Source organism: Sapajus apella, unplaced genomic scaffold (genome assembly GCF_009761245.1).
Source record: "Sapajus apella isolate SASKATOON/1434 unplaced genomic scaffold, GSC_monkey_1.0 scaffold12, whole genome shotgun sequence".
Classification (NCBI taxonomy): domain Eukaryota; kingdom Metazoa; phylum Chordata; class Mammalia; order Primates; family Cebidae; genus Sapajus; species Sapajus apella.
This window is the reverse complement of record NW_022436952.1, coordinates 28649709-28668032: the sequence shown is the minus strand read 5'-3', so window position 1 is coordinate 28668032 and position 18324 is coordinate 28649709. Positions and strand designations below refer to the sequence as shown.

The 18324-nt window shown below is 38.0% G+C and overlaps 1 protein-coding gene and 1 long non-coding RNA gene across 4 annotated transcripts in view; both read right to left on the bottom strand.

Moving 5' to 3' along the window:
• MED13 (mediator complex subunit 13) overlaps positions 1-18324 on the bottom strand; it is a 124650-nt gene that overhangs the window by 68998 nt on the left and 37328 nt on the right. For all 3 annotated transcript variants that reach the window (XR_004269702.1, XM_032280728.1, XM_032280729.1), the window contains 3 exons: positions 16965-17159; positions 15387-15549; positions 15082-15192 (listed from right to left, as the gene is read on the bottom strand). Coding sequence is in view for 2 of the 3 variants with exons in the window: in XM_032280728.1 (XP_032136619.1) it covers positions 15082-15192; positions 15387-15549; positions 16965-17159 (469 nt within the window). In the remaining variant the exon portion in view is untranslated. The remainder of the gene's footprint in view (positions 1-15081; positions 15193-15386; positions 15550-16964; positions 17160-18324) is intronic.
• LOC116553323 lies at positions 4740-11203 on the bottom strand. Its single transcript, XR_004269704.1, has 3 exons — positions 10869-11203; positions 10191-10192; positions 4740-4891 (listed from the first exon to the last, which is right to left on the bottom strand). It is a non-coding gene; the product is annotated as an uncharacterized LOC116553323 (long non-coding RNA).

Here is an 18324-nt window from a genome sequence, read left to right as displayed (position 1 = left end):
AAATAAGTGCCTGACACTGCTTTTTAATTATATATATATATAGCTATGAATATATAAATATGTAAAATATTTTTTATACACTAAGAAACTTTTAAAATGTGGTAAGATATTGAGTTTACACATTCGGTATCATGTTTTTCTTTTTAAATTTATTTTACTTTTCTGTTGAATCAGAGCTATCCAGAAAGAGTATTAAAAAGCAGTGTCAGGCACTTATTTGAAGAACTCTCTGTTGAGAAGACATGCTGAGACATCTTTTTGTGCAGAGCTTGGGAAATCTTATTGTGCACAGAGGAAAAAAGAACCAAAGTTATCAAAGAAAACCAGACTTGTTTCAAAAGGACACAGGAGAAATCCACCATTATCCTGATATCAAAATCAAAGACACTACACAAAAAGAAAACCATAGACCATGCTCTCTTAAGAACACAGATGTAAATAATTAACAAAATATTAGCAACTCCAATCAGCAAAATATAAAAGGATAATACATCATGACCAAATGAAGTTAATTCAAGGAATGTAAGGTGTAGCATTCAAATGAAAAAAATATCATGCATCACATTAACAGAATAAAAGAAAACCATATTATATCAATAAGTACAGAAAAAGCCCTATTAATACTATTAACATATTAAACCCCTATTCAAATAGACTCAGTAACCAAGGAATAAAAGAGAATTTGCTTGATTTGATATATATCTATAAAAAACTAAAACTAATATCTTACTTGATGTTTAAGTGTGACTAATTTCTCCTTAAGAACAAAGGAAGAATATTAGCTCTCAACCTTTAATGTTTTATTGAAGGTTTTACCCAATGCAATAACCCAAGAAAAAGATCAGAGATTTCAGAGGAAGAAGATAAATTGTCTTTATTCACAGTCAACATTATTACAAACTATACAATGAGGCCAGGTGCGGTGGCTCACATCTGCAATGCCAACACTTTGGAAGGCCGAGGTGGGTAGATCGGGTAGATTATGAGGTTAAGAATTCCAGACCAGCCTGGCCAATATGGTGAAACACAGTCTCTGCTAAAAATGCAAAAATTAGCCAGGCGTGGTGGCGGGCACCTCTAATACCAGCTACTCAGGACACTGAGACAGCAGAATCACTTAAACCCAGGAGGCGGAGATTGCAGCAAGCTGAGATCACACCATTGCACTCCAGCCTGGGCAACATAGTGAGACTCTGTCCCTCTCCCATGCCTGTCAAAAGAAACTCTACAATGAAAAGGGTCAGACTGATCCCCACCTAACCAATCTTAACATTACTAGACATAGGCCAACCAGATACCATGTCTCTGATGTGACACAATACAAAGCAACACAGACACCATCTATGAAGTACTCTTGCCAAAAATATTGAAGTTGAGTCTAATCAAGTAATCAAGCCCCAAGATCGGCACTGAGCACTGTCCAGAACTTTCTGATGATGGGAAGTTCTGTATGTATGTATATATATACATATTTAAAAAAAAATTTTTTTTTTTTTTGAGACACAGTCTTGCTCTGTCACCCAGGCTGGATCTCAGCTCTCTGCACACTCTGCCTCCCAGGTTCAAGCAATTCTCCTGACTCAGCCTCCTGAGTAGCTGGGATTACAAATGCATGCCACCACACCAGGCTAATTTTTGTATTTTTAGGAGAGATGGAGTTTCACCATTTTGTTCTGGCTAGTCTCAAACTCCTGACCTCAAATAATCCATTCATCTCGGCCTCTCAAAATGCTGGGGATTACAGGTATAAGCCACCACACTCAGCCTGTATATGGCTCTTGAGCACTTGAATTGTGGCCAATGCAACTGAGAAACTAAATTTTTTTCAAGAGACAGGGTCTTGCTCTGTCACTGAGGCTGGAATGCAGTAGTACAATCGTAGCTCATTGTAACAAACTCCTGGACTCAAGAGAGCTTCCCAAAGTGCTGGGATTATAGGCATGAGCTACTGCATACAGCTGAGGAACTGAATTTTTAATTGTATTTAAATCCAACTACTGTAAATTTAAATAGCCAACAGTAGTTAGTAAAACAGCTAGTATTGGATAGCACAGCTCTGCAGGTACGTTCCACTTACAGAAATGCAAAGGAAAAAGGAATAAATTAAATGACACTAAAAGAAGTAAAATTACATGACAAGTACAACGAAAAATCCAGAATGTGAAACACTCTATAAGAGAACTGACCTAGTTTTAGCAACCAAGTCAATGTACTGAAAAGGGAACAGGAGACAACTACAAAGAGATTTAGAAAACATAACTACCACGTTTGTTTGAATCCCAGTCCTTCTTTGAATCCCAGTCAAATAAACTGCAAAAAGGCATTTCTGAGACAATTCGGACAAGGTATTGTAACAACAGAATTATAGTCACATAAGAAAATATTAGTATTTTATAGAGCTGCACACTGAAGTATTGCAGAAGTGTAATGATATTTAAGATTTGCTTTAAAAATCTTTATCAACAGCATAGCATAGGGAACTTAACAAATAAAGTACTATATATCTATAAAATAAAGTATTATGAACTTTTTAAAAATAGTGAATCTCTAAGTGCTAACATGGATAAATACCCAAGCTATTTATCAAAAAAAGAATAAGTTGCAGAAATATAGCATGATTCCATTTGGGTGAAAGAAAGCAGACAGGGAAGACCTACATACAGAAGACGGGAACCTGTTAATTTTTAATTTTATATTCTTGTGTATTGTTCGAACTTTTTATTTTTATTTATTTTGAGATAGTCTCACTCTGTCGTCCAGACTGGAGTACAGTGGTGCAAGCCCAGCTCACTTCAACCTCCACCCCCGGGTTCCAGTGATTCTCACACTTCAGCCTCCTGAGTAGCTGCGATTACAGGCACCTGTCACCACATCAGGCTGGCTTGCTTATTTATTTATTTAATTTTTAGTAGAGACAGGGTTTTGCCATGTTGGCCACGCTGGTCTGGAACTCCTGACCTCAAGTGATCCACCTGCTTTGGCCTCCCAAAGTGCCAGGATTATGGGCATGAACCACTGCACCCAGCCTGAATTTTTAAACGAGTTTTTTTTTTTTTTAAACATAGAAATTTGTCATAAAAACAAAACAAAACAAAACAAAACACTCCAAGCGGGTCCTACCCAATTTATGAACAATCTCTTTTTTTCCTGCATGTCGTTGCCCAGGCTGGAGTACAGTGTGGTGATTAGAGCTCACTACAGCCTTCCAAAGTAGTAGCTGGGATTACAGGCAAGAGCCACCCCACTGGCTTGAATGGTTTTTTTTTGTTTTTTTTTTTTTTTTTTAATATTTTCAATGTCAAGCACCATATTACTTTATAAGATGAATCCTCCTCACAAATAGTTCCAATTGTTAGAAGGTAAATTCTTAACACTGAATAGAAATTCGTGTTTTCTGTATCTTCCAGCCCTTCAGACCTCTAGACCTCTTTCCACATTTTTTGGAGACAAAGTCTCACTCTGTTGCCCAGGCTGGTCTGCAGTGGCCCAACCTCGGCTTCCTGCAACCTCCACCTCTCAGGTTCAAGCAATTCTCCTGCCACCGCCTCCTGAGTGGCTGGGACTACAGGTGTGTGTCACTATGCCCAGCTAATTTTTTTCTATGTTTAGTAGAGACAGGGTTTCACTGTGTTAATCAGGATGGTCACGATCTCCTAACCTCGTGATCTGCCCGCCTCAGCCTCTACCTAATTTCTAAAGCTGCACTATTCAATAATGGTAGTCACAAGTTACATGTAGCCATTAGACACTTGAAAAGTGGGTAGTCCAAATTGAGATGTGCTGTAGGTGTAAAATACCAGTTTTCCAAGACATGTTATAAAATAAAGGAATGCCAAATATCCCACTAGTGTTTCATCACAATGACTGTGTGTCAAAAGAATATTTTCAATAAATCAAGTTCAATAAAATATACTGGGCTAGATATGGTGGCTCACGCCTATAATCCCAGCACTTTGGGAGGCCAATGTGGGCAGATCACCTGAGGTCAGGAGTTCTACACCAGCTTGGCCAACACGGTGAAACCCATCTCTACTAAAAATACAACAAAATTAGCCAGGTGTGGTGGCGGGCACCTGTAATCCCAGCTACTCAGGAGGCCGAGGCAGGAGAATTGCTTGAACCCAGGAAGTGGAAGCTACAGTGAGCTGAGATCATGCCACTGCACTCCAGCCTGGGTGACAGAGTGAGACCCTGTCTCAAAATAAATAAATAAATAAAATTTAAAAAACAATTTTTAAAGATCGTCAGCAACAGAAAAGGTCTAGATGAAGCAAACATAGTAAGTGACATGGGTGATTGATAAATAGGAATTCCTTGCCCAATTCACTTACTTTTGTCCATGTTTTAAGTTTCTAAGAACTAAAATGCTAAAAACAAACAAAAAAAACATAGTATGAAAGATTTGAGAAGCAAGATCAAAGTATTCCCAGGTCCTTGTTCATTCCATAAAAAGAAAAAAGACTCTACTTAACTTTAGACTTTAAGGAAAGCAGGCACAATAAATGATTAAATCAATTAACAAAAGAATAAAAACAGAACACCAAACTTCTAAATCAGGAGAAGAAACTGAATAAAAGAATATAAAAAGGAAATAAACAACAGTATCATTCACTTATCAATTATTCAAGTATCTGTCTACTAAAGCAATTTTCAAAGTATGATCCATGAACCCTCCTTTTTAGGAGTTTCAGGGGTTCAAAACTATTTTCATAATAGCACCCCAAGACACTATCTGCCTTATTATGTTGAAATTTACAAAAATGGTGCAAAAATAGGCAGTAAAACTTCTAGCAATTGAACATGAATTGAGGCAGCAGTATCAACTGTGACAGCAGTAATAGTCATTGTTTTCTCCACCACCACTCACTGTCTGTTTTTTATGATAGTATTACTTAAGAATGTCCTTCATGAAGACAGTAAATATAATTTATATTATCTTCGTCCTTACACACATCCTTTTGTACTATGTATTAAAAAAATAGGAAGTGCATACAAAGCATTTCTGCTATATATTTGAAGTACAATGGCTACTTTGAGGAAAAGCACTTGTACAATTATTTGAAGTACAAGCTGAAACTAGCTTTTTTCATGAAACACCATTTAAAGAACAAAAGGACTAGTAGATAAACTAAGATTATTCATATTTGGTCATTTGGCAGATTTGGTTATTAGTTCATCGAACATGAACAAAATGAATTTGTCATTTAAGAAGAACTGATAATTTTGAGCCTGACTGATAAACAATGACTGCTACTGCTAATACAGTTGGTACCACTGCAAGATTTAGAATTTTGGAAAACTTTATCTGACACAGTAAGCTTGATAGCTTTCTAACACTTAAATACTTTTCAGATGAGATCACTGGTAATATTAATAAATGAAATATTTTGATACTCTGTATTGACTGAATTCCACATGCTCAAATTCAACCAACCACAGATAAAAATATTATTTTTCAAAAATGAAAAGTTAACAGTACAACAATAAAAAGATGTAAATTGGGCCGGGCGCGGTGGCTCAAGCCTGTAATCCCAGCACTTTGGGAGGCCGAGGCGGGTGGATCACGAGGTCAAGAGATCGAGACCATTCTGGTCAACATGGTGAAACCCCGTCTCTACTAAAAATACAAAAAAAAATTAGCTGGGCATGGTGGCACGTGCCTGTAATCCCAGCTACTCAGGAGGCTGAGGCAGGAGAATTGCCTGAACCCAGGAGGCAGAGGTTGCGGTGAGCCGAGATTGCGCCATTGCACTCCAGCCTGGGTAACAAGAACGGAAGTCCGTCTCAAAAAAAAAAAAAAATGTAAATTGTAAAAGCAATACAGTATAACAACTATTTACATATCACTTACATTGGATTAGGTATTTATTATAAATAATCTAGAGATTATTTAAACTACACTGAAGGACCAGGTACAGTGGTGCACACCTGTAACCCCAGCACTCTGGGAGACTGAGATTGGTGGATCACTTGACGCCAGGAGTTCAAGACCAACCTGGCCAACATGGTGAAACTCCATCTCTATTAAAAATACACACACAAAAAAAATTAGCTGGGTGTGGTGGCACATGCCTGCAGTCCCAGTTACTTGGGAGGCTGAGGCACGAGAGTTGCTTGAGCCAGGGAGGTGGAGGTTGCAGTAAGCCAAGATCACACCACTGCACTCCAGCCTGGGCAACAGAGCGAGACCCTGTCTCAAAAAAAAAAAAAAAAAAAAAAAAAAATAGTACACTGAAGAATGTACATGGGTTAGATGAATACTGTATCATTTCATATCAAGGACTTGAACATCCGTAGATTTTGTTATCTGTGAGGGTTCTAGAATATCAATCCTCCACGGATATTTAGAGATGACTATATATAACAAAATGTGCCAACATTCAGATCTGTATAACCCAGTGAACCAATATTTTTCAAATGACAATGCATGTCACAAAATCGAAAGATCCATTCAGTTATTGTGAGAGTACAACTACTAACAGGGCTTTAGATTCCACATTGCAACTAACCTTTAAGAAACTACCACTTGTCAATTTTTGGTGTAGTAGCACAAGAAAAATATCTGAAGAAGTTATTAAATACTTTCCTCTCTTCTCCAATTGCATAGCTACACGAGGCTGGATTTTCTTCATATACTTCAACCAAGGCAATATTCAGCAATAGGCTGAATGCAGAGGCAGATATGAGAATTCAACTATCTTACCACACTCAATATTATAGAGACTTGCACAAGTGTAAAACAATGTCATTCAATTAGGTTTTTGTTATTGTTTTGGAAAATATAGTGGATGTCTATAAAAATAATTTTATTCATGTTATTATACAGATTATTTTAATAAAATAAGTGGTGCTTTAAAATTTCTCTAAAATATAAACAAATGTAATTAATAAAAGTACTTTGCAGTCTTCAATAATTTTTAAGACTTTAAATAAGTTCTAAGACAAAAAAAGTTTGAGAATTACTCTACTTTATGCAAGGATTTTAAATCCCTACATAGGATTCATTCATCTGAGGAGAGGATTCATTCATCTGAGGAGAACTATTTAGTTATGTCCCAAGTATACAAGGGATGTGAAAAGTAAATGGCCATACATTCACTTACCCACTATTAAGAGTAAAAAGACTATTAAATGGGGCTACATACTAATAGCAGTGGGTCTCTAAATTTTTGACAACATTAAATCAGCCCTTTTCTTCCATACAGACCTCTTTCTAAAAGCTAGTTTCTTTAGAGAACAATTTAATTTCATGCTAGAACACAAACGCATTGAAGAACCTTTGTAAAAAAAGAAACTGCCCTCAAAGCACAAACCAACAGAGTAATCCTTTCAAATTGTTTTTTCCTATGAATGTTAGGTATGCAGTACTTCAGTGTTAACATGTGAAATTTAATGTATAGCTTTTTACTTTGCAGCCTGCTTTCTATGTGTTTTCCTACAAACATTCCACCACACTAAAGTCTAGCATCAATAAATGTGCGCTATTCAATCTTGCTAATAAAAAATGCAACAAACAATTTTATGCTTCTCACTTATTATAATGGCAAAAAAAAATTTTTGAAGATAGTTCTCAAATCAGTGAAATCACAAGAAAAACCAACATTCTTTATATGCAAAAAGCATGAGTAAAATTGGTAGAATCCTTTTTGATGTCACATGTACTCGCCTACAACTCTTTACCACATCACCCATCTAGTTTATTTCCTTCCCAGTACTCATTCAAATTTTTAAAAAAATTTACAGTTCTTAAGGCTGGGCACAGTGGCTCACATCTATATTCCCAGCACTTTGGGAGGCCAAGGTGGGAGGATCATTTGAGGTCAGGAGTTTGAGACCAGCCTGGCCAACATGGTAAAACCCCATTTCTACTAAAAATACAAAATTTATCTGGATGTGGTGGCATGCCCCTGTAGTACCAGCTACTCGGGAGGCTGAGGCACAAGAATCACCTGAATCCAGGAAGCGGAGGTTGCAGTGAGCCAAGATGGCATCACTGCACTTCAACCTGAGCAACAGAGCAAGACTCTGTCTCAAAACAAACAAACAAACAAAAAAATCCTTCTTAAAAACAAATTATCTGCCTCACTTCCAATAGAATGCAGACTTCATAATAGCAGGAGCTTTGTTAGCTAGTGTATTCAGAGCCTAGGACACCTTCTGCCACAGAGTAAGTGTTCAAAAAACCTAATAAATAATTGATAGTTACAGTAGTATTTTTTTTTTAAGTAAGCACAAGCAAAAAACACCCATGGAAATAACCTGTATGTATGTCCATCAAATCCAGAATGACTATATGAACTATGATACTTCCATTCAGTGGCATGTAAATTGTCTGTTACAGTTATGATTTTTTTTTTTTTTTTTGAGACGGAGTTTCGCTCTTGTTACCCAGGCTGGAGTGCAATGGCGCGATCTCGGCTCACCGCAACCTCCGCCTCCTGGGTTCAGGCAATTCTCCTGCCTCAACCTCCTGAGTAGCTGGGATTACAGGCACACGCCACCATGCCCAGCTAATTTTTTTTGTATTTTTAGTAGAGACGGGGTTTCACCATGTTGACCAGGATGGTCTCGATCTCTTTACCTCGTGATCCACCCGCCTCGGCCTCCCAAAGTGCTGGGATTACAGGCTTGAGCCACCGCGCCCGGCTTTTCAAATCAATTTTTAAGAGAAGCCAGCGTTACCAGGCAGGGTCTAGGCATACAACTGACACAGAAGAAAACCACTATAGAGAACTGGTTATACAAAACAGAGAAAAGTGAGGCAGCCCAGAGACTAGTAACAGCAGGCAGCTTCTATGACTTCAGGCACTAAAGGACAGTAAGATGGTGTAGTCTCCCATATCCCAGAAGCTCAGGATGGTGCTAGAACCATGGCAAGATCCGCTCAGTACTAATTGGGACCATGAAGAAGGGGCTGTGTTCATGGGACACAAGGGAGGTGCTGCTAGAGTTGGCTCAAAAAGGAGTTGGTAAAGACCCTGGCTTCTTCCCTCCTCTTATCCTACAATCTTCTGTTAGTGCTTCCTATTAGCCAACTCCAGAAAGCAAAGAAGTCTAGGAAATTTAATTCCCGCCAATACAGAACAGAACAGAGAAAAAGCAGAAATGGATTTGAGAGTGAGCTAGAGGCTAACAGAGTCAGTTATCAGTGCATGCCCTAACTTCCCATATTCTATGGCAGAAGAGGATACACATGTAGTAGCTCACTGTCTGCCTTACCTTCACTTAAGAAATAAGAAACTAGATTTGTGGTGGGCAGAGAACCTAAAGTACAAAATGTAATCGTAATTTTTTTAAGTAAATGATTAGAAATGCTGTTATTTACTAGAGCAGCAAACTAACCAAAGCAAGTCACATGTATAGATTATGTAAAATTTTAGCATATTAAATCTCTATATGCCTGTGAGGAATTTCTGAAAATATATTTTTAAAAAAATGACTTTTTTTTTCTGACATGGAGTCTCGCTCTGTCGCCACACTGAAGTTCAGTGGCACCATCTTAGCTCACTGCAACCTCTGCCTCCCAGGTTCAAGTGATTCTCCTGCCTCAGCCTCCTGAGTAGCTGGGATTACAGGCGTGTACCACCATGCCTAATTTTTGTATTTTTAGTAGAGATGGGATTTCACCATGTTGCCCAGGCTGGTCTTGAATTCCTGACCTTAAGTAATCCACTCACCTCAGCCTCCCGAAGTGCTGGGATGATAGGCATGAGCCACTGTACTGGGACAAAAGAAAATAACTTTTTAAAAATAAAAGTTCAGCTTAAAGACCAAGAATTTAAACTTATGTTGCCAACATGCATTTTTTAATGCCTTCCTTTAAAACCATTTTAGACAAAATACTTAAAATCCACATCTTTTCAAAAAGAATAACATAAAAGTCTAGGTTAGGAACTAAAAAATAATTGATAAAAATTCTAACAGAGGGAAAGAAAACTCTTAAGTTTTTTTTTTTTTTTGAGACAGAGTCTCACTCTGTCAACCAGGCTGGAATGCAATGGCGTGATCTCAGCTCACTGCCACCTCCTCCACCCGGGTTCAGGCAATTCTCCTGCCTCAGCCTCCCAAATAGCTGGGACTACAGGTGCATGCCACCACGCCCAGCTAATTTTTGTATTTTAGGAGAGATGGGGTTTCACCATGTTGACCAGGATGGTCTCGATCTCTTGACTTTGTGATCCGCCCACCACAGCTTCCCAAAGTGCTTGAATTACAGGCATGAGCCACTGTGCCCGGCCAAAAAACTATCTTTTTCTTAACTTTTGTTTTAGGTTCAGGGGTAAATGGGCAGGTTATATAGGTAAACTCATGTATGTCATGGGGCTCTGTTTACAGATTATCACACAGATATCTGTGTGACACAGATATCACACAGGTATTGAAAGCCTACTATCCAACAATTATTTTTTCTGCTTCTCTCCCTCCTCCCAGCCTTCACTGGACCCCAGTTTCTGTTGTTTCCTCGTGTCCATGAGTTCTCATCATTTAGCTACCACTTATAAACCAGAACAAGCGATATTTAATTTTCAGTTCCAAAATTAGTTTGCTAAGGAAAATGGCCTCCAGTTCCATTCATGTTCCTTCAGAAGACATAATCTTTCTTTTTTATGGCTGCACAGTATTCCATGGTGTATATGCACATTTTCTTTATCCAGTCTGTCACTGATGGGCAGTTAGGTTGAATCCATGTCTTTTCTATTGTGAATAGTACTGCAATGAACACTACATGCATGTGTCTTTATGACAGAATGAATTATATTCCTCTGGGTATACATATCCAGTAATAGGATTGCTTGGTTCAATGGTTCTAGAAAAGCCTTAGTTCTAGAAAAGCCTAATTTCATTTAAGTATTCTTTTGGTCTTAGACCAGAAACCAGCAAGCTTTTCCTGTAAGGAACCAGAAAGTAAATATTTTACGCCCTGGCGGGCCAGTCTGTGTCACATCTACTCAACTCTGCCACTATGGGGCAAAAGCAACCACAGACAATATATAAATAAATGAATGTGGCTGTGCTCTAATAAATCCTTATTTATCAATACTGAAATCTGAATTTCCCACAACTTTCATATATCATAAAACATTCTTTAACTTTTAAAAAATATAAAAATAATTTTCAGTTGGCCAGGAATGGTGGCTCATGCCTGTAATCCCAACTCTGTGGGAGGCCAAGGCAGGTGTATCACCTGAGGTCAGGAGTTCAAGACCAGACTGGCCAACATGGTGAAATCCCATCTCTACTAAAACATACAGAAAATTAGCCACGCGTGGTGGCGCGTGCCTGCAGTCTCAGCTATTCAGGAGCCTGAGGCAGGAGAAATGCTTGAACTCAAGGGGCGGAGGTTGCAGTGAGCTGAGATCGTACCACTGCACTCCAGTCTGGTGACAGAACAAGACTTAATATCAAAAAAAAAAAAAAAAAAAAAAAAATCATTTTCAGCTTACAGGCCATACAAAACAGGCAGGGGGCCAAATACGGCCAATTTATCATAGTTTGCTGACCCTACCATCCTTATACAAATTATGTTCAAGACTAGGTGTGGTTTTTAGCTATTTTAAACTGCTAAACAATAGCTAAATATATCCTTATTTTTAGTCCAATCTAACAGAGGTAACTTTTCAACAATATTGCCAGACTTTTAAAAATCACATGTTCTGTAATCCAAAGAGTCTGCATAAGAACATTCAAAAAACATACCAGCACACTTGAGAGTCTGTCATTATATTCAAACCAACAGAGCTAATGTAAGAAAAACCTTGGCCCTAACCTGCAGGCACTCCATTCCTTTGGCTCATTTCCATGAGAAAGACAGGTGACCATCTATTTCATCACAAATTCTGGCTAGGATGTCAAGGCCATTGTTTACCTGACTGCAAAAGCCTATGATCTATGTTTAATCTGCAGGATAAAATAATAAACTCTAGGCAACATAAAACTTCTCATAAACAAATCTTAACAAAAGGCCTTAATATATAAACTAAATAAATTTCTAAAGAATTCCACGTTCTTCTATTCTTCTACCAATCATTCAACCAGTATAGTCCATTAGAAAACATGACAGTTTTGTGATGCTTTGACAGTTTTGCTACTTTTTGATAGTTTTTCCCATATAGAATCCTATTTTCTGAATCTTATTTCAATATTTCACCTACAGCTACCCAAAGAATGTTATAAGAAATTACTCCACAACACCCAGCACTGCATTTACCATAAAAAAAAAAAAAAAAAAAAAAAAAAAAAATTGTAGCTGGAAGCACTCCCCTTGAAAACTGGCAAAAGATAAAGTCCCCCTCACTCCTATTCAAAATAGTATTGGAAGTACTGGCCAGAACAATCAATTAAGGAGAAAAAAAATAAAGGACATTCAAATTGGAAGAAAGAAGCGAAGCTATCCCTGTTGGCAGACAACATGATTCTATACCTAGAAAACCCCAGTCTCGGCCCAAAAGCTCCTTCATCTGATAGACAACTTCAGCAAAATTTCAGGACCCAAAATCACTAGCATCCCTATCCTATACACCAACAACAGCCAAGCTGAGAGCCAAATCAGAAAGGCAATCCCATTCACATCTGCTGCAAAAAGAATAAAATAACTAGGAATACAGCTAACCAGAGAGATTAAAGATCTCTACAATAAGAATTACAAAACACTGCTCAAAGAAATCAGAGATGAGGCAAACAAATGGAAATACATCCCATGCTCATGGATAGGAAGAATCAATATCCTTAAAATGGCCATTCTGCCCAAAGCAATTTGGACTCAATGCTATTCTTATTAAACTACCAATGACATTCTTCACCGAACTAATAAAAGCTATTTAAGAATTCATATGAAATCCAAAAAGAGCCCAAATAGCCAAAGCAATCCTAAGCAAAAAGATCAATGCTAGGGGCATCATGTTACCTGGCTTCAAACTATACTACAGGACTACAGTAACCAAAACAGCATGGTACTGGTATTAAAACAAACACACAGACTAATGAAACAGAATAAAGTCCAGAAATACAGCTACACATCCACAATCATCTGATCTTTGACAAAGCTCACAAAACAAGCAATGGGGAAAGGACTCCCTATTCAATAAATGGTGCTGGGATAACTGGCTAGTCACATGCGAATGACTAAAACTGGACCCCTTCCTTACACAACAGACAAAAAAAATCAACTCAAGATGTTATAAAGACTTAAATGTAAAACCCAAAACTATAAAAACTCTGGAAGACAACCTAGACAATACCATTCTGGACATAGAAATGGGCAAAAATTTCATGACAAAGATGTCAAAAGCAATCACAAAAAAAGCAAAGATTGACAAATGGGATCTAATTAAACTAAAGAGCCTTTGCACAGCAAGAGAAACTACCAACAGACTAAACAGATAACCTACAGAATGGGAGAAAATTTTTGCAAACTATGCTGACAAAGATCTAATATCCAGTATCTAAAAAATGTACACAAATATGAGAAAAAAAAATCCTATTAAAAAGTAGGCAAAGGACATGAGCACTTTTCAAAAGAAGACATATGTGCAGCCAACATGCATATGTACAAAAGCTCAACATCACTGATCATGGGAGAAAAGCAAATCAAAACCATGAGATAATATCTCACACCAGTCAGAATGGCTATTATCAAAAAGTCAAAAAATAACAGATGCTGGCGAGATTGAGAAGAAAAGAGAACATTTATACACCGTTGGTGGGAGTGTAAAATAGTTCAACCATTGTGGAAAGCAGTGTGGCGATTCTTCAAAGAGCTACAACTACCATCTAACCCAGCAATCCCATTACTGGTTATATATCCAGGGGAATATAAATCATTCTGCCATAAAGACATATGCAGCACACGAATGTTCACTGCAGCACTATTCACAACAGCAAAGACATGGAATCAACTTAAATGCCCATCAGTGACAGACTGCATAAAGAAAATGTGGTACATATACACCATGGAATACTGTGCAGCCATGAAAAAGAAGGAAATCATGTCTTCTGCAGGAACATGGATGGAGCTGGAGGCCATAATCCTTAGCAAACCAACATAGGAACAGAAAACCAAATACTGCCTGTTCTCACCTATAAGTGGTAGCTAAATGATGAGAACTCACAGACACAAAGAAGGGTCCAACAGACACTGGGGTCTACTTGAGGGTAGAGGATAGAAAGAGGGACAGGAGTAGAAAAAATAATTACTGGGTACTAGGTTTAGTACCTGAGTGACGAAATAATCTGTACAACAAACCTCTGTTACATGAGCTTACCTATTTCACAACCCTGCAAATGTACCCCTGAACCAAAAAACTTAAATAAAAAAAAAAAGGGCGGGTGGAGAGGGGTAAAAAATAAATAAAATTTTAAAAAATTTTAAAAAAAGAAATTACTCTGCAAAACCCAATGCTGTGTTAACTATTAAAAAAAATATTGTAGGCCAGGCATAGTGGCTGACACCTGTAATCCTGGCAGTTTGGGAAGCCGAGGGGAGGATTGTTTGAGTCCAGGAGTTCGAAACCTGCCTGGACAACATACCAAGATCCCTTCTCTACAATTTTTTTTTTTAAATTAGCCAGGTGTGGTGGCACATACCTATAATCCTAGCTATTTGGAAGGCTGAGGCAGGAGGATCACCTGTGGCCATGAGTTTGAGGTTGCAGTGAGCCATGATCACTCCAGCCTGGACAATAAAGCAAGACCCTGTCTATTTTTTAAAAAAGAAAGAACCCTTGGGAGAAATTCCTCAGGCAGTACCATCAAGGAAGGAATGTTTTTGTCAAAAGATTTGTATGCCTTTATACCTTATAGATGCTATATATATGATAGCCCAACATAAAATTGTCTTTAGCCACTAGGAAACAAAACTTTCACCATTCACCTCTAGTAACGGTGAATGAACTTAAGGCTTATATTTACATGTACTTCTAAAATCAGCTTCAAATTCCTGAATTATTTTTCTTGAATTTTCTTTTGAAAAAAAATCCTAACACATCATGTTCATGTAAGCTATCTCAAAAAAAGTGGGCATAAGTATTCAGTAGCATAAGAAACTATCACACATAGGCATCAATCAATCAGAAAATAATGTACCTCAAACAACTGCAATTTGTTCTTTGTGTGGCTTCAACAAAATCCCAGGATGCCACTTTAGCAGCTGTCTCTTCTTCACATAGACCACCTGATGAAGCAGAATACTTCCTCCTAAGATTTAAAGTTATAAAATTCTTTAGAATTCATAAAATTTTCTATTAAACCTGAATTTAGCATTAAAATGGATTTTAAACATCAATGTTTTGAGTAAAGAAAAACCATACAAATGACTGTTTATACTTTATATATCTTCTAATTATAATTATCAACATGCAATGTTTGAACTTATAAATGAAAATACACACTTTTTCTGTGCTCTGTTCATATTGCATTCTTGCCAAACTCTATCCACCACATGATTTGCTAATTTTCTGGGTATTTTCCCACCATGGTGGCTAGTACTATCGGAGTTGAAGCCATCAGATACTGAAGAAAATTTGACCCACTTCTGAGCAGACTGAGGATCAACTGAAAACAAAACAGAACAAAAAACAGGCTGTAGGAGAATAAAGGTAGGTTTAAAGTAACATTGTTTGGGTTTTTAAATAATTTGTGATACAAGCTGCTCCAGCTATCTGGTAAACTTATATTTTGAGACAAAAAGCATGTTACTCTTTGGAACCAGATCTCATTTGGCAAATGTGGCAATCAAGTACATCTCTGCAACCTTGCACTCTCAGTGCCAAAAGTGGGGTTCTCAGGAGCCGGGTAGGGCCAGCACAGGGTGGCGTGTGGGAGGAGGTAGGCTGAGGGCAAAGGAGGAAGTGTCCCATGGATCATGCTGTATAAGCAAACCAGATTATCCTAATGTGTCCAGAGTGATGTCATCAAGGTTGGGGGGCTGGTAGGTAGACCAGAAGGACTCAGGAGTAGTGGGAAGGGGCCCTGGACACTAGCCATGGAGATGCTGCACAGAGCCTGGCTTCCACATCGAGGTGGGAATTGGAGCCCAGGATGAGCCTCTGCGGTGGCACTCTGGCCCTTCTGTCCCTGCCAGCCTCTGACCTGGGTCAGTTAATCATTGCTGGACTCTGGCCAAACATTTTGGTGGTCTTATCCAGTTGGAAATTAGTCTTTTTTTTAAGGTCAACTGAGCATGAGCATATTTCCCCTCCAATTTTAAAAAGCTCTTCTGTGTTTTTGTATATTTCTCCTCTGTTGTAAAAAGCTCTTCTGTGTTTTTGTTTTAAAGACGGATGAGGGAGGGCAGGGATATAAACCTGTTGCATGAGTCGATGGGTCAGAACTTTAGTATATGCATGCCTCCTTCTGAGTGATGGCATTTTGCAGAAAATAAGCACCTTGGTAACTAAACCCCTTTTAATAGCTAAAAAGCTTTAGTTCTGTATTGACAGTTACCATAAAAGTCTGGGTTCATTTTTGTAGGACTTAATGCCTAAGAATTAGAACACAGCAATGGGCTGCTGTTGGAGTAATGTATATTAAAATTATAAACACATAAAGCTTTAAAAATAAAAGTATGCAACTTTTAAATACAGAAAGCAAAATATCTAAAACAGGGAATGCAAACTGGATGGCAGTATATCAGTGCTGATTTTCTGACTAAGAGGATGGAGTAATAGTTGTATATGAGAGTGTCCTTAATTTTGGGAAATACACTGAGTACACAGGAGTGATAGGACGTTATGTCCGTAGCTTGTTCTCAAATGGTTCAGAAAAAGACCAACGATAATGAATGTACATATAGAGAGGGCGATGAAGTAAGTAATAACAGTTTGGAAATCTGGTTAAGGAAATTCTTTGCACTACACTTGTGACTTCTCAAGAAGTTTGAAACTATTTCAAAATAAATTATTTCATAAATACTTACTGTACATAAAATAACAGATTACCAGAGTTGAGGAGACAAATTACTTCAATACCTGTTTGGACTTCCTCAGGAGACGTAGGTGGTGTAAGCGTAACTGAAGACATAGCAGGATCTCTTGTGGAAGCAGGCACTTGGTGGACACCCAAGCAAGATGATGAACAGTGAGTGGATCCCACAGAGCTAGGAGTAGGAATGTCTGACTGAGGGACTAGAACAAAGCATGCTGGGTAGATCATTCTGACACCAGCTGAAAGGGGAAAAAAGGACAGGAAAACCAATTACCTTTGTGACTAGTGAATTAGTTTCATTCAAAAGCACTACAATGTAAAAGTAGGTATCATATCTGTACAAATAAAAATGCATTTTTATAAATATAAGCTTCTTTGGCATAAGTTTTTCTTTTTTTGAGAAGAAACCACAATAAGCTGTTAGTAGTGGTACCTTTGCTAAGAGAGATTTGGAAAAAAGCAGCTTTCCTTTTCATTTTTTAGATTTCTAGAAATGTGTTTTTTAAAACCTTTATTTGCACCTCTGACCAACTTAATGTGTCACTTTTTCAATTTTATTTTGTGAGTTTAACAAAGGTAATCTGGACACTAGAATTATGAACCATTTTCTATATGCCTCTATTTTAAAAGTCTAAAAAAATGTGTTTTGTTTTTGTTTTTGTCACAACTGCTCTGATAGTAACGTGTTTATTAAAAGTGAACACTGGTAATCTTTTTATAAAACAAAAAAACCAGGCTGGGCATGGTGGCTCACACCTGTAATCCTTTGGGAGGCTGTGGCGGGCAGGTCACTTGAGGTCAGGAGTTCAAGACCAGCCTGGCCAACATGGTGAAACCCCATCTCTACTAAAACTAGAAAAATTAGCTGAATGTGGTGGTAGGCACCTGTAATCCCAGTACACAGGAGAGTGAGGCAGGAGACTGGCTTGAGCCTGTGAGGTGGAGGTTGCAGTGAGCAGGGATTGCATTGTTGCAGCCCCCTGGGCAATAACAAAGCAAGATTCTGTCTCAAAAAAAAAAGACGTAATCTTCAGGTATAACATAACATCACCATTGGATTCCATTAAATACAATATGGTAGATTCTAATTTCAATTATCTGCTAAATTATACTTTCTCCATGCCTCCTCTCATGCCTCTCTAAGGTAGAGTATATGTCTTTACTCCACTGTCAGGCTGTGTGACTTGCTCTGGAATGTAAGCATGTGATACGAGCCACATCCTAACAGAAGCTTTAAGTGTTCTTGTAGGGTCAGTGCAGTTTCTCTTACTTCTGTCTTCTGCTATGAGATTAACATGTCACAGATATGGGTACTTTGTTAACCTGTGTCCCTGAATGAGAGGACATCAAGAATACAGCCAATCAAAAAATCTGACCCTTTGGGGCTGGGCACGGTGGCTCACG